Genomic DNA, 17112 nt, shown 5'->3' on the forward strand with positions numbered 1-17112 from the left:
TGAAAAGATATAATTTTGTATTTATATTAAACCTGCTGCCTAGTAACTTCATTGGGTGATCCCTGGTTCTTGTGTTTTGGGAAGGGGTAAATAACACTTCCTTATTCACTTTCTCCACACCATCATGTTTTTATAGATGTCATATCATATCCCCCGTTAGTCGTCTCTTTTCTAAGCTGAACAGTCCTGATCTTTTTAGTCTCTCCTCATATGGAAGCCGTACCTAACAGTACACAGTGGCACTATGCAAAAGTTCAGGACAGGAAATGAAGAAAAAAACAGATCCATTGGTTATAATGTAATGGATGCTACAATTAGTAACTATGGTTTCTATTTATCCCCAAGGAACGTGGGTTCTGAATGGTGTTCCCATGCATGCTAAAAAGCTGTACCTGTGGTGGTGACTTACCTGCCTCTCAAATAAGATTCTGGAGCTGTGCTCCTGAATGTAATGTGTTTGGCAAACACTAAATAACGTCTGGAGCGCTCCCTGTAATAGAACCCTTGTGTTGTTAGTAATGAAGTCATGGCCAGTGTAATAAAACGCTCTTAGGTAAACAAGCAATCATGAGAAAGTAAACAATGGCAGGGCTAGCGACTAACGAGGGTGGAAGCTGGGAATACCAAATGACTGCTGCCATTACACACCAGGTAAAGCTCCTTTTGGCAACTTTGGAATGTGCTATGAAACCTCATGGTAACATCGGGATGCTTTCAGGGCCTGGACCGAATTTCTCTCACTCCTTCCGTCCTGCTTCTATCCCTGCTCTCTTCTCCCCCCTGGCAAGGGTTAGTAATGGGGTGCCAAAGGCGGCATGCAAGCTGATTTTCAGTGGTACTCACACTGCCCGGGTCCTGGCCACCGGTCCGGGGGCTCTGCATTTTAATTTAATTTTAAATGAAGCTTCTTAAACATTTTAAAAACCTTATTTACTTTACATACAACAACAGTTTAGTTATATATTATAGACTTATAGAAAGAGACCTAAAACGTTAAAATGTATTACTGGCACGCGAAACCTTAAATTAGAGTGAATAAATGAAGACTCGGCACACCACTTCTGAAAGGTTGCCGACCCCTGCTCTAGAGGCATCAGAATGGGAGCCCAAAATCATTCTGCAGATTAATTCAGGAAGACACTAAATGTGCTCTCCTCCTTCCCATGCAGATCGACTGGGAAAACCTCAATTTACAGGGCTACAATAAAAAAGAGCAAAGAAAAGCGGCAATAATTGGAAAGCAAATAAGAGCCACAAAGCTGTCCCAGCAGGTGTGCCAGGGAGGGCAGGTGACAGGGGTCCTGCTAGTAAAGACAGGAGCAAAGGACATCACTAGCCCTGAGCTTTCTCGCAGCTCAGCTAACAAGCTGGAGGGCCCCAGAAAGAAAAATATTCTCCCCAACAGGAAAGAAAAGGTGGAAAAGGCAGCTAAGCTATCATGCAAGTCAGGCTACGAGGCCCCAGACTGGATTGACAGAACGCCATACAGAATGCTAACAGACACATACAGCGCTGCACACAGGAACTGTTCAGTACCCCTCTGCCTCCTTAATCATGCTGCCACTGACCTCCCTTCCTGGATGGCAGCATGTCCTTTCATGCTGGTCTCTCCAAACCAAACCCCATCATGCTGGCTCCGCCGATGTCCTCCCTCATATCTACCATGCTCCCCTCCTCAGCATTGAAAGGGCTTGGAAAGATACCTCACCCTTCACAAACTGCCTCTCCTGTAGCCAGCCAGTAGCCTGAGTGGTGGAGCTTAAATCTCTGCTTTGCTTTTCCTTTGAGACATGGAAAATTCAGCCTCCCTGCCCTTCCCCCAGGGGGGTCTCTCTTTTACAACAGAATCACACATAAGAAATCACCTTTTGGGTTTTGCTGATATGGTGTTGGGGGGGGGGGAGGGGGGAGAGGGCTGTGTGTTTTGGAAATTTTAGTGTTAACCTTAGCTGATCCTATGCCCAGCCACAGTTAATTCCTCCCGTCTTAATTTTTTTAAATTTATTTTGTGTTTTAAAACATGGCTTGAATTTCCATTTGAATTAATTATTTACTAGATTTAAGGGTTTAAATTTTTTTTTAACCTTCTCCTATTTTAAATCTGCACACTTATTCCCAAGTGCACGACAATGTGCCTTTCCTTATTAGAAAGTCATCTCCTCTGTCTAAGAGGAATTTACTCATCATCTCTTAGCAGTGCTTCTTATTCTGGTTTCCCTCAAGTTACCCACATAATAAGGAAGCAAGATATCACAAGGTCTGAGAGATAAATGTTATCACTTTACAATAGGAAATACAAATGGTTCCTTTTGGCTGCAGTTCAGGTCCCAGTACAGTCCATTCTCCCACACGATATTACTGATTTCATATTCAAAGTGGCCAGGTGAGTCATGCTGTGCATTGGACTGGGAACTTCTGACCTTTCTTGATGAGTATGTAAAGTTATTGCTCCTTGAGTTTTTTCTAACACAAAGACTCCCAGCCCTTCTTATATTCATACTCCGTTAATACACTTTGGTCTCCATCCCGAAAGATGCTAAACACCTGCAATCCCAGTGGCTTCAGTTCAGACATTTGAGAATCATTTGTTCTTTTGCATCTGATCCTGATAAGCAACAGACAATTCCCTGGCTGTTTCAGCCCCACTATCGAAGCGTGGCGGGTGCACTGCGCTTTGCTGGGGCCCTTTTACAATTCCTGGACAAGTCAAATGAGAACAAGCACTGATTATCAAAAGGGGCATCCCCTTCCTGTCCTGCCAGGCACAAGCTGCATGGTACTCTCAGAAATGTGTCACCTACAAGAACTGCCACTGGGCTCCCAGCTTTGCTGCATTGGGGCCAGAATGCTCAGCGCCTTGTGGGTTCAAGCTCTTTGAGATCAGACAACACAGGAAAATCCTAGCTCGTCAGCAGCACTATCCAGTTCCCAATGAAAGAAGAGTTAATTCAAGCTCAGCTTCCCCCTTTCCTTGCCCAGGTGCTCAGGAAATGGGTGCTTGGAAATCTGAGGTGGGAAACTGTCTTTGGGGAGGTCAGACTGCACACCCAGGGCTTAGCAGACAGGGTGAACCCTAGGTTGCGGGTTTTGGTCACTTGTTAGGTTTATCTGGTGTATTTATTTTATTGTGACCTTGTTCTCAAAACACAAGGCACTGCTCTTGCTATGTATTTGTTTCCACTGAGTCATTTTAACACCTGATGATTGCAACATACAAGCCTTTTCCACCCTCAGAAATGTCTTGAGCAAGAGCAGCCCCTCTCCTTTGGAGCTGGTGCAACAGAACCATTTGATGCTGTCTCTGAAAGCCTATGGCAGAGTGTCTCTCTCTCTCTGCATGGATCTGAGAAGCTCATGTACGCTACTTCTCAAGAAGGCAAACAATTTTTCTTCTTGTCTTCAGTTTAACATTTGTTTTACATCGTTTTCAATATCTGATCTAGATGTGAACAAATGATTCACTAGCCTCAAAATTTATAGCCTTGACGAGGTACGTGAGAAGCCTGAACAACAGGAATATACTGTAACCTTGTCCCAGACAGCAGATAATCAGCTTCCAGGGAACTAGGAAGCTGGTAATATTTTGTGCCTGGATAGAAATCCTCACACGGACTTATTATGAAATATGTGATGCAATAACTTAACACAACTTTACTTGGCATAGTTTACAATGGACACTGCTATGGGAGCTAAGCCTACAAATAGATACACTTTAACCTGCATCCCATTTTAAAGCCCTTACCTTACATTTCAGAAATACTCATGACAGACTTGTATTTTTGCTCAACGGGTAGCAGGACCTGATGAGACACGCCAACGCAGCATCGGGCACCTCTCCAACTGGGAGGCACTGACGCGCTGTCCCATGGGACCATATCATTAAGGTCTGACTCCCAGGTCGAGTAGACGTACATGCGCTAGTGCTCATTGAGCTAGTGTGCTAAAAATAGCCGTGTGGCCATGGTGGCATGGGGAGTGACTCAGGCCAGCTACCCAAGGACAATCCTGTCTGATATCCTAGGTATGTATCTGGGCAGCTGGCCTGGCCAACATGGCCACATTGCTGGTTTTAGTACTCTAGCTTTTTTGTTACACTCATGATGGCTCATTGGCACCGGCAGTGTGGCATGGATGGAAATGAAAGCAGAATTTGTCTCTCTGGGTTGAACTTTCCAAAGCAGTCAAATGACTTAGGAGAACAAGTCCACAAAGTCAATAGGACTTCTGCTCCTGCATCACTCAGGCGCTTTGAAAATGCCACCCTCTGCGTCTTCCCAGCCCACATAAGCAAAGTGACCCTTACCTGATTCGCTGATAGGAACTCCTGATTATTGTCATTCATTCCCATATACATGTTCTCCCCGTCAAACTGGAAAGACAAAAGGAAGTGACAGTTAGTGAAATGCAGAACATGTTACCTCCCTCTGTCCTCGATGGGCTTTTTGGATCCCATGCATTTCCCACCCCCCTCAACATGGAGAGTCAAGATCTGAGGAACAAAATAGTTAGTTGTTTTAAATAACTGTTTACTCAACTTCTTGCCTAGGGTTTTTGGGCCCAGGTTATAACCTCAGCTATGTGAGAGTCTGAAACAGACCCACAGTACACACTCAAAAAGGAACCATCCAAACAGACCTAAAATACTGAAAGGCACCAAAGCCTACTGAGACTAACTGACTTTCCAAATCCTCCCATCTCTCAGACACCTTGCTCAGTTACCCCCAGCCCTCTCACAAACAAAGCCCCTCCACGGAAGGCCCTACGGGAAAATGCTAGGCAGAACGGTTTGGTTTTGTCAGAGGGAAAGTAGGGATAAAAATTGTACTTGCAGCATGATGAAAAGCTAGCTATACTCTTAGCGTGGCGCTGCAGCACAGCTCTGGATCATATATACATTATAATAAAGGGAGACGTGAACATTGATTAGAATGTCAAAGCACTGCTGTGTTGATATTTAGAAAAATCATGAATTAACCATTTTAATCATAACCATACAAATCAAAACCATAGACATAGTTGGGGCAAAGGTTAACCAGCCTAAGAGCTTACTAAAAATCACACTAAACTTTCAAATCTTTTATTCCTTATTTCTTTTCCCGCCACTACTAATGACCAAAAGATGTGTAAGTAACAGCTACACTTTTTCCCATTCAGCCTTCTTCACAGTCCTGTGCCAGGAAAACTGCAACAATGTATGAAACAAAGATCATGCATTGAATGTGCAAGATTATCTTTAGCTAGGCATGATTCCTACATGCTCCTTGAATAACTGATCCTAGGTTTATGAGGCCACACACAGAGACCCGATCAAAATCAGGATCGTCAGCACCAAAATTACAGGCCTCTGCCACTTGAGCTAAAAGTACACTGCTTTAGCTATTGTAAGTAGTAGGCTGTTAAAGTGGCCACGGCCAGCTACCCAGGAGAGACAGGGTCACACACACTAAACCACTGTTACATGTGCATTATGCATGTATGAGCCTGGCACTTTTTGAGCTACTTGATTCAGTCAATGACATCATTACTCCTGATACCACACTTGCCTTCCTGGTTGCAAACCAGGATATCGCGAGCACTGAGTAGGAAGCTGTTTGGGAAAAGAGGCAGGTTATAAATGGGACTCATGGGAGAAGGTATCTATTCATCGGCAAATTGTAACCGGCAATGAGGAGGCAAGCATGGCAGTTTAAAGTGCTTATGATTAAATATTCAATCTCTAAAAGTTTACTGGATAGCAGCATTCCCTTTTTCCCTTCTATTGGAAGACACAACACACCCTGCAAATCACAGTGGCCCTGGGTCTGTTAATTCAAACTAACAAGCAGGAGCTAATGAGCTAAGCACCCTGCATTCCGAAGCATTGTTCTAGACCCTTGTTATAGGCATAAGGCCATGTCACATTGACCAGAGTCTTTATAAAATACGGAGGAGAGATGCACTATAGGCCTATATTTGGCTAGAAAAAGCCTTAATTGCTTTGGAATTAAAATGTCTTGAGGACACAGAGAAATCGTTTCTTCTTTTCAGTTTACGAAGCTCTGGGCGGGCCTGATTCACCTTTGCATTACTCCAGTTCTGCACCAGAGTAAGACTGTGGGAAATCAGACCCCATGACTGCAGGGAACTTTCTCTCTCTATACCAGCTGGAAACTCGGCAAGAAGCCATTCCCTTTTCCCTCCAGTCTCTGACTGCAGCAGGTCTCCTCCCCGTGGCTGGTCAAAGATGAGTCCATTCCAGAGGCAGCTTGAGAACGACCTGGCTAGCAGGGCCGGCTCTAGGCACCAGCAAAGCAAGCAGGTGCTTGGGGCGGCAAATTTGCAGGGGCGCAATAATCCAGCATAGGACCTGAGAACCAACAGGGAGCCCTGGGAGCTGTAGTTCCTTGGTTAGCTCCCTGCCTATAGAGCCAGCCCTGGAGCAGGGAAAGAACTACATTTCCCAGCATTCCCTCGGCCGCAATTAACAGGAAAGGGAGGGGGAAGGAGTGGAACTGAAACCTCATGCTGCAGCTTGCTGTAAATGGTAGGGACAGAGCCAGCTCTAGGTTTTTTGCCGCCCCCCACCCCAGCCCTGGGCTCCCCCCGCACCCCTGTGTTGCCCCAGCCCTGGACTCTCCCCCGCCCACACCCTCTGCTGCCCCAGCTCTGGCCCCCACCTGCACCCCCCTGCTGCCCCAGTCCTGGGCTCTCCCCCCGCCCGCATCTCCTGCCACCCCAGCCCTGGCCCCCACCCGCACCCCCTGCCGCCCCAGCCCTGGGCTCTCCCCCCACCCGCATCTCCTGCCACCCCAGCCCTGGGCTCTCCTGCCACCCCTGCACCCGCACTTCCTGCCGCCCCAGCTCTGGCCCCTCCCCCCACCCGCACCTCCTGCCGCCCCAGCCCTGGGCTCTTCTCCCCTCCCTGCCGCCCCAGCTCTGGCCCCCACCTGCACCTCCTGCCACCCCAGCCCTGGCCCTCACCTGCACCTCCTGCCACCCCAGCCCTGGGCTCTTCCCCCCCCCCCCGCACCTCCTGCCACCCCAGCCCTGGGCTCTTCTCCCCCCCCCCTGCACCCGCACCCCCTGCCACCCCAGCTCTGGGCTCTCCCCCCACCCGCATCTCCTGCCACCCCAGCCCTAGGCTCTTCTCCCCCGCCTGCACCCACACCCCCTGCCGCCCCAGCTCTGCCCCCCCCCCCCCCCGCACCTCCTGCCATCCCAGCCCTGGGCTCTTCTCCCCTCCCTGCCGCCCCAGCCCTGGCCCTCACCTGCACCTCCTGCCACCCCAGCCCTGGGCTCTTCCCCCCCCCCCCCGCACCTCCTGCCACCCCAGCCCTGGGCTCTTCTCCCCCCCCCCTGCACCCGCACCCCCTGCCACCCCAGCTCTGGGCTCTCCCCCCACCCGCATCTCCTGCCACCCCAGCCCTAGGCTCTTCTCCCCCGCCTGCACCCACACCCCCTGCCGCCCCAGCTCTGCCCCCCCCCCCCCCCGCACCTCCTGCCATCCCAGCCCTGGGCTCTTCTCCCCTCCCTGCCGCCCCAGCTCTGGCCCCCACCTGCACCTCCTGCCACCCCAGCCTTGGCCCTCACCTGCACCTCCTGCCACCCCAGCCCTGGGCTCTTCTCCCCCCCCCCTGCACCCGCACCCCCTGCCACCCCAGCTCTGGGCTCTCCCCCCACCCGCATCTCCTGCCACCCCAGCCCTGGGCTCTTCTCCCCCCCCCTGCACCCGCACCCCCTGCCACCCCAGCTCTGGGCTCTCCCCCCACCCGCATCTCCTGCCACCGCAGCCCTGGGCTCTTCTCCCCCCCCCCCTGCACCCGCACCCCCTGCCGCTCCAGCCCTGGGCTCTCCCCACACCCGCATCTCCTGCCACCCCAGCCCTGGGCTCTTCTCCCCCCCCCCCTGCACCCGCACCCCCTGCCGCTCCAGCCCTGGGCTCTCCCCACACCCGCATCTCCTGCCGCCCCAGCCCTGGGCTCTCCCCCAAAGAAAGAATTGGGTGGACTAAATGGACATTGCCCCTCTCTATCTGAAGCCTAGCAAGGGAGGTACATGGATCCCACTAGAATTTAAAATTAAAAGTAAGGGAGGGGAGGCTCTACTAGACTGGGCAGCTTTAGATACAGTACCAGGCACGTAGGAGGATTTACACTTCTGAGCCATGGAAGCAGAAATTAACTTTTCTTTTCCAGATTTAGCTAATATTCAGAAAGGGAATCCAGCACCTGCCTTCCAGATTTGAACACCCTCAAAATTCAGGCGTGCTCAAGCTCAATTCGGGCAGCTGTTACTTCATTTCTCCCAAATCAAATATACTGATCCACTGTAACTTGCTGTAGAAAAAGTAGAATAAATTGAGCAAGAAATGCTTCCCAGTGGTTATTAGGACTGGAATTGCTATTTTCAACAGCCATTGCTTTTTATTATTATTATTATTATTATTATTATTATTATTTAAGTTTTAGTTTTATTTGTTTAAAAGGAAGACAGTGATATTGCATTGGCAAATTCCCCATAGAAACAAAGAATGGAACAAAAGAATAATAAAGGCACCTTAACTTTTCCTCATTTATGTAGGACAGTCTTATAATATGCATCCAGATAGCCTTCACTCACACAAGCTGAAAATTGTTCCACTTTACTGCAGTTCCGTAACCATATGGGAACCAATCCTGTCTGTGTTCTGTGCACATCCAAAATTCCTGCTGAATGACCCGCCCTGGGAGCGAGTTACCAGTGACCCAGGGCTGGGGCGGCAGGAGGGTGCAGTGGGGGGGCAGCCAAAATTTTTTTTGCTTGGGGCAGCAAAAAACCTAGAGCCGGCTCTGCTGGCTAGGCTTGTAGGATCAGCTCAATCAGAACTTACACGCTCCCCTTGCATTCAGCACCAGACAACTAATCCAATTACTAGACTCCAGAACCTTGGAGCTGCAAAACTCTTCCTGTTAATCAGCTAGAACAGCTCTCTCGGAATCAGAACCAAAAAAACCCTCCAGAACTGTCTCTGGCTCAAGGCAAGGCTGGGGCAATTCCTGAGACTCAGTTCACAAATGAATTATGGCAATACAATGGGATATGCCTTAAAGCATTTCTGAGTTAGAGTCGGCGGTATTGGCTCTAAATTACACAATAGTCTTAGCAAGAGGGAGAGAGAGTCCTGTTGCCCTTACAAGCCAGAGGATGAAATGGAGATGCTTGGCCACTGTGTGTTTCTTCTGCTCCTGGCTATAAAACAGATACCGGTTGTGCATTAACTGACTGGTAAATGAATCATAGAATTCCAGGGTTGGAAGGGACCTCAGGAGGTCATCTAGTCCAACCCGCTGCTCAAAGCAGGACCAATCCCCAGACAGATTTCTGCCCTAGATTCCTAAATGGCCCCCTCAAGGATTGAACTCACAACCTGAGTTTAGCAGGCCAATGCTCAAACCACTGAGTGAATAAATATAGCTCTTTGTTCATATAAGGTATGATGGGGTGTTCGCCCCACACCAGAAAGGAAGGCGTTAAAAGCAGCCCAGAGAGGCTGCGCAGTGAACAACTTAGTGGAGGGAGGCTGCACAGAACAGCCAATCAGGCCCAGTGGGCTCACATAAAAGGAACTGCAGGGCCAGAATGAGTCTGTTGCTGTAGGGAGCCCAAGGAGAGAGGATTGTGTTTCTAGCGGGCTGCAGGAAGGTAGCACCTTGGACAGAGCAGTTGCTGGCAGGGACCAGGGGGAGCAAAAAAGAGCTCCTGGCTGGCTGCTGGGACGTGCTGGCTGGAGGCTCTGAGAAGAGGGTGAAGAAGGTGCTGGAGCCACAGGGAAGTGGCCCAGGGAATTGAAGCAGCACGGCCAGAGAAGTTAGAGAGTTGCAGCAAGAGGCTGCTATCCACATGGTACCTGGGCTGGAACCCAGAGTAGCGAGAGGACCCGGGTCCCCCCCACTCGCCACTGGGAAGGGTCTGGACTATAGAACTGGGAGATACTCCTCTTTCCCGGATGGTGACACGGCCGTAGGTTCCAAGTCATGAAGAGGACGCTGCGATTCCTGGACTTAGGTGGGTCTACAGGTGGGAGAGACACCACCAGGAGAGGGTGCGCCAGCCGAGAGAGCTAATCCCCGAGACGGCCAGCAGGGGGTGCTCTGGTGAGTGAACTCCATCACATGGGGAAAATAAAGCATAGTGGAAAGGCAAAGGATTTCTCTAGATTTTCACCTACTGGAGATATTGTCACCACTAGGTCGTCATTTCCTCTGCACACTACGCACACTGGCAAAGCCACGCTGGTAACAGCCTGTAGAGTGGACTGAGTACAAGTGCTAAGACCACACCCTGAATTTAGCCCTGATGCAACTTCATTAAAACGCAATGGCCCAGACTCCAACCTCCATCCCATCAGTGTAAGTCTGGAGGAGTTCCACTGGTTTACACTGATGTAACCGAGATCAGGATCTGAGTCTGGTGGAGCTGAACTCTGACAGCAGGGCCTTCAGCATGCAGAAGATGAAGTCTGCTCTCGTTTACACCAGTGCAGAGTGGGTATAAAGTGCTACCACAACAGAATAGTAACCGTTTCACACCCACTTTGTGCAGGTGTTAATGACACAGGGACTCAGCCCCATAGAGACATACTGCCTTCTAGAGGCTGGGGTTCTGCTTGTTCAACCTGTTTGGCATTAGCAGAATTCAGAGACCAAGGGCCTGGTTCTGAGCTCATTTAGGACCAATTCCAGCAATGGGATCAGCTAGCTCAGACCCTTATATCTGCACAGAAACCCACTGACACAATGGTGGACCAAAAAGGCCCTCTCCAGCTGATTCCATTGCAGGATCGACGCCTTGCACTGGTGTAAATCAACAGCACAAATACTTTTGACAACACTCGAGACATTTGAAAGCTACCGCGCCATGGGTGTGCATATTTGGATGCTGAAGGCGAATCACATGACAAAGCACTTTGACAAGCAGCTCCACGTATATGTATAATTTTTTCTGCTGGGGAAATAATTGTTTCTACCACTGAAACAAATCAGTTATTCTCACTGTAGCAATTCTCAGCAGTAGAAAAACTAAAACTCTTTCCAAAGTGACAGTATTCCTACCGTCCTATAAATATATAAACTGTACAGATCCATCTGCAGTATCTTTTCACACACATGCTCACTTTTCCACCCATTTAAGGCCAAATATTTTGCAAACTCAGGAAAGAGCTTTTGCAGCACCTCTTCACAGAAAACCTATAGAAAATAGACCTCATTTGGAAGTGGCTTTCTCTGGAGCAAATTCGAAATAGGAAAAGCTCTCTCTACATCATTCTATTTGGCAGAACAAATTTGTTTTATTGCTTTATACCATTTCCTCCCATCCCCCACTCCTTCATAATGACTATAATGAATCCTGTCCTGAAAATTACTGTGCCACTGATTGCCAACCTGAGCAGTGAGGCTGAAAATCAAGACTCAAAATGCAGTGGAAACTTCGGAACTTCCCCATTGCTGATTAGATTTTTTTCCCCTCCAGGCTATAAGGGTGCAAACAAATTTATTAGAAATTCTCAAGTCAGGATATTTTTTCAATTAGATGTTTGCCACTTATGCACTAGCCAGGTAGAGCAGATAAATAACGTGCTCTCTTGCTCGCTCGCTCTCATCATTATCATTTTGCCACAAAATGCATTTGAAAACAAGCAGTCCCATCATTCCACACTGATTTACTGCAGAAAACAAACATTTTAATATTTGCCTTTTGTTGCTGTTATTTCCTCCCATTTCACTTTGGAGTAACTCCTCATGCATGTCAGCATTCAAATCCATTTCCAGATCTGAGCGCATACATTCATCATACTCCATCTCTGATAAAAATTGATCTGGCTCATTTTTGAATGATCTAGGCATGCTGAGAGCTGGATATAACTTTCTACTAGTCCTCTTTAATTTGAAAGAAATGTAGTCTTGTGCTTTTGTCTCAATCATTCTTCTACTCTTTTGTAATTACTTAATAATGGCCACTATTTAGTAAAAACTATATTAAAAAAATCAATGGGTGGGGCTAATTCTCACCTTCGTTAGTTATTTACACCCATGTAAAGTGAATGCAAAGTAGATGCAAATTGTGATCATAATGATTTGATAGCATTGTACACCCAAGGTGAGAACGATAATGCCAGGCAGGGAACAATGCAGCCTTGTGTATCTAAACTTGGAAAAGAGGGGTATGTACCCTGGGCCTGATTCTTATCTCACTTACACTGGTGCAAATTAGTAGTGACTCCATTAAAGCCAATGGAGTGATTCTGGTGTAAGTGAGATCAGAACCAAGGCCCCTATTTTTAAGAGAACCCATTTCTACACAAGCCCAACTGAAATTTGCCTTACAAAATCAACACGAGATTTAAACAGCTAGATTTATCCATCCCAAAAATTTCAGGAGAAAAAAGCCAAAATACCCTGGAACTCTGAAGTGTAAAACATATAAACAAAGAACATCTAATAGGTGGTTCAGCTGTGCTGGCCACTCTTACTCCCACTGTTTTGCTTTTGGAGTCAATGTATATTAAGTATGAGGCACACCCACCTCATAGAAGAGGTTATAATCCTACTGACCTGTTGAAGACTTCCAGAATTGAGCTCATGGGGCCTGATTTTCTATGGCTTTGCAACATGTGTGGCCATTTCCACCTTTGCAGCATGGCTGTAAAATGCTACCACCAGTGGAACTGAGTAGAGAATCCTTATTTGTTAGCACAAAGGGTGCAAATGATGACAGGAGGTAAAGCAGTGGAGAATTGGGACCACTATCAAAATGGGACAGTGGGCTTGATTCTGCAAGCCTTATTCAAATGAGCAGCCCCACTGAAATCAACTGGGCTATTAGCACAAGTGCGGCAGCATCACACATGTTGTCAAATACTTTAGGTCCATAACTCAACCTATATGAAGACTGTTCTAGTCTGTTAGGAAACGTTCTCCAAATGCTAGGTAGCTTGCCTTTTTTTTTTTCCTTTTTAGTCCAGTTTGTCATGGAGAATGAACAAAAATGTCCATTCTCTTAATTCAGCTCTTACCAAGGAAAAAATTTGCACAGCAGCAGCAACAGCTGAGGGAGCACCCTATACTGAGAACAGAATTGGCATTTTTAAAGGGTTTTTTTCATTCTACTTTGGGCTGGCTTTTGTCTAGTTGTTTTTGCAGAATGATGGATGTTTTGACTTATAAATGTGCCCACAGGTCACTATGGGTGCATGTTAGTAGGATGAAAATGAATAAAAATAATAAAAAATGAAGATGAAGCAGAAACTAAACCAAAGCAGTTGTGAGATCCTCAATTCTGGGTAAACAAGTATAAATGTTTGCCATTCGGAATGGACGAAATTGGTAAGACATATTACTTATTTCCAAGCTTCTGAGAGGAGTTACCAACTCTCACAGATCACATGATATTTGATGATTTTCTTAAAGCTTCAGCTTCTGGAGTCATGGGGTGACATGAGACTCTCAGCTTTCAATTTAAAAAAAGGAAATTTCCAGTTCTCAAGTTTGCAGAGAAAAAACTTGAAAATGTGAACCCTAAAGACTAAAAGCCACAAGACATACATTTGGGGTTTTTTTAATCTTATGTTTTTTAGGCCAGTCTTATGGAGCCTGACTTATGATGGTTCAATGCTTGGTATTTGCCACACTGTGACAATTTAAAAAAAAACTAACTACAGATACAGAGTCTTTAACAAGTGAATCACGACCAGGACAGCCCAGGACAGAAGTGCCCAGAAGTCATCATCATCAGGTAGCTGTTGCGTGCCCCGTGAGGAATGAACTGGACATCTCAGGTGGTTTCTAGCATCCAGGTATCCACATCACAAGAACCTTCACCTGTTTGCCTCGGCAGAGAAGCAAGGGAACAGTTGAGTCTGCAGAATGAATTCCCCTCACTTCTCTAGAGGCCATCTGATACTCGGTTGCTGGCAGAAGCTTGCACTCTAGTCAACCTGTGCCTGGGTTTCAGTCTCCAAGAAGGTCAGTCTAGTATCTCTGGCAGCCCTAAAATCACTGAGGTTAATGGATGAAAATAATGCTGTCCAGTGAATTCCTTTAAACTGCTAGTACTAAGCAAAGAGATCCAAAATCCCATGTACAGAATAGTCCACGTTATATTTTTTAAAAAAAAGTTACTTATAAAAATTTCATCAGATCATATCGGCATAAACGTTATTGAGATTTAAGGGGACGCATCTGATCAGGTCACACCCAATATGCTGGCGAATGCAACTTGTCTTTGCCAACGGATTACAAACGTTTTTTCCATCGTGAATTATTAGCAAACAAGAACTATTTCAAAACCAAAACTTTTTATGAAGTGCAAAATTTATCCCTCCTCAAATGCATTTCTGCCATAATATTTATAGGCCCATGTCTGCGGAACTCCTCATATTGCAGGGTGTTGGAGTGAAACTAAGATGCCAGCTGAACAGGCTAAGCTTTATGGATGTGCTGGAATGTTAACACTAGAACAAACATCTCCAAACACTGTCAAGAGTCTATTTTGTCAACACACATTTCTGTCAAGTCATAAGGATGTGAAATATTTGCTTCTGCCCTGCCCCCATCGTACTCTGCTACCCGCAGGGCCGCAAGTGTGATTTCCTATAGGAGTAATTTAACATCAGACTCCTTCAAGGAATACACAACTGAGGTTAGTCTAATCTCTTTAACTGCAGTTTCCCCATTAAGGTCTCTAGACAACCTCTGGCCCAAAGTGATCTATTTAGCATTATTTATTTGTCCACTGAAATGCTTGGATTTCCCCTCACTTGGTCCTGTCAGATGAGGTCAAAAGTTCAAAAATAGATTTACTTAAACCTCCAGAATGCTACTGCAAGGACAGCACTGACATTTCCATTTCTATCTAGAGCACATCCATCCAGGCTTACCACTTACTATAGTTTGCCTTTCAGAGGAATACGTTGAAACGGCTATATAACAGCCCAGCATGCATTAATAGTACTATGTGCCTCGCACGGCTACGCAAGCCTTGGTGCTACAAAAGTAATCTGGCTTTTATTTATGGAGGATTTTACACACGGTTGTTAAATATTATTATGTATGAAGTTAGAGCAATCGTTGAACTCTATAGACCACAAGCAAGCGGACTACAAGGACATCTTTATAAAGGATCAAAACTCTATAGACAGTTTAAAAAGCACTTATCAGACATACGGACTTATTGTGGGTATATCGTGGCCCAATTGTCAAACTAGCCTCTTGCCTTTAAACCAAGATTTAAGGTTGGTTGTTTTTCAAATACTAGCAGGTGATAAAAACAGAGGAGCATTTTATTTTCAAAACAAAATAAAGTCATAACACAGTATTTTAAAACACATTAATAGTAATTACCTTAAGAAATTATGAGAATCAATAGCCATTAGTTTTTAAATATTTTAAATGATTTCATATTTAACAAATAATTTAAAATCATTTAAACCCTTTGTCACTCCAATACACTGGCCAGATTTTATGAGCCCAGCGCAGCATGGTGACTAACTAAGTATATGAGCAGTTCCACTGAAATAAGTCACATGCTTAAACTTAGGCACATGCCTAAGTACCCTGCTGAATCTGGGTGTCACAGCATGGCTGGCCCTTTAAAGGGGGTTGGGTCTGTGACTAATCAGCTGCCTCCCAGCTGAAGCTGACAGGCCAGGGATCAGGTGATAGCTTGAAGATCATCTGGGTCTCATAAAAGCCTGCAAGAGCTCAGCCGCTGGGAGTAGGAAGGCTCCAGGAGGAGCCCGCATGCAGGTCAGAGAAGAAAACCCAGTTTATATGCGACTCAGACGAATGGTCTGCCGAGTGTAATCCTGCAGGGAGCAGGCTAGGAAGGAAAAAGGAGCAAAGAGGTTAATCTTGACTCCTTGGTGGATGGTTTGTGGAGTGTAAACCTGTAGGGAGTAGACGGGCTTCCACAGAAGACCCCAGGTCGGGGGAAAGGAAGATGACGGATATGATGAACGTGTGTTATTTTTAAAAGGAAAAAGGGACTGAAATCTTATGGCTAGAGGGAGTTATTTGGTGCACAGGCCACTGAGTTAGCCCACTGGCTTACACTGAACTGTAGAGATCAATCTATACACTTTCATGGAGGAGTCTTACTCAGCAGCAGTTGGTGGGACTGCAAGAGCACAGTTTGTTTTGGTTTGTTTTAAATTGGGAGGAACACCTAAATCATGGTTTTTTATCATGGATGCTCTGGCTTTAGTGACCGTACTGCCTTGCCTAGAGCATCTGGTATTTATATCCATTATGGCATCTAGTGCTTAGAGCAGCAGATCAGGATCAGGCCAAATCCTGGCCAAAAAGTTACATTGGTATAAGTCTGGAGCAGTCTCATTGCAATTCCAGATGAACTCCCCTGAAAGCACTGGGTAACTGAGAGCAAAATCTGGCCCTGGGTTCTATTCATGGCTCTACTACTGTCCCATCACTGTATGATCTTCATTTAGCTATGCAATTTGTGCAGAGCCCTGGAGAGGATGCAGTGAGGACTGCACCATCCCAGGAGGTGCATTGGGCGAGAACATGCCTCTTGGGGCTGCTCAGTGGTACGGGGGGGGTGCCCGTGTGTAGCTGCAAGAGTGTGGGGGGGTACATAATCCCATCTCTGCCCTGGCTGTGCAGTCTCTGCTCACAGGCACTGCCACTGGGATAGAAATGATGCTGACTGGGCGGTGGAGCCATGAAGCAGCCATTTTGAGAGGTTGGGTGAGAGGCTACAGAGGCAGGGTGAGAGCCAAACAGTGAGCAGTGCTAGAAGAAAAGGGGTTTGTGCCCAGAGACACTTGTCATTTCAGCGACTCCTGCTGGTGACATTTCTGCAGGGCCATAGCAAAAATCAAAGCTGCCTCCACCTTAGCAGATCTCCAGCACCCCAGCCTGTCAGAGCCCTATGCACAGTACAGCCCTCACCTTTAAACTTCCCAATTTTATCTTAGATAAATGGATCCAGGGCCAAATTCTATGCCAGTGGAGTTACACCATCCGAGAAGTGGGCCCAGTGTCCACAATCCTCCGTCATAATTTTCCTACACTCCCTGTAGGAAAGATCTTGAGTGCTGCAAGTACTCATGTAATGTTATTTAATTATCTAAGGGAA

At 46.7% G+C, this 17112-nt stretch overlaps 1 protein-coding gene across 2 annotated transcripts in view; it reads right to left on the minus strand.

Annotated features, from left to right (window-relative positions):
* The window catches only part of TOX2 (TOX high mobility group box family member 2), a 256959-nt gene that overhangs the window by 154891 nt on the left and 84956 nt on the right, over positions 1 to 17112 (minus strand). For both annotated transcript variants that reach the window (XM_065414429.1, XM_065414431.1), the window contains exon 2: positions 4304 to 4369. In XM_065414429.1, coding sequence (XP_065270501.1) covers positions 4304 to 4369 — 66 coding nt within the window. The remainder of the gene's footprint in view (positions 1 to 4303; positions 4370 to 17112) is intronic.

This window comes from Emys orbicularis, chromosome 12, assembly GCF_028017835.1.
Source record: "Emys orbicularis isolate rEmyOrb1 chromosome 12, rEmyOrb1.hap1, whole genome shotgun sequence".
NCBI lineage: Eukaryota > Metazoa > Chordata > Testudines > Emydidae > Emys > Emys orbicularis.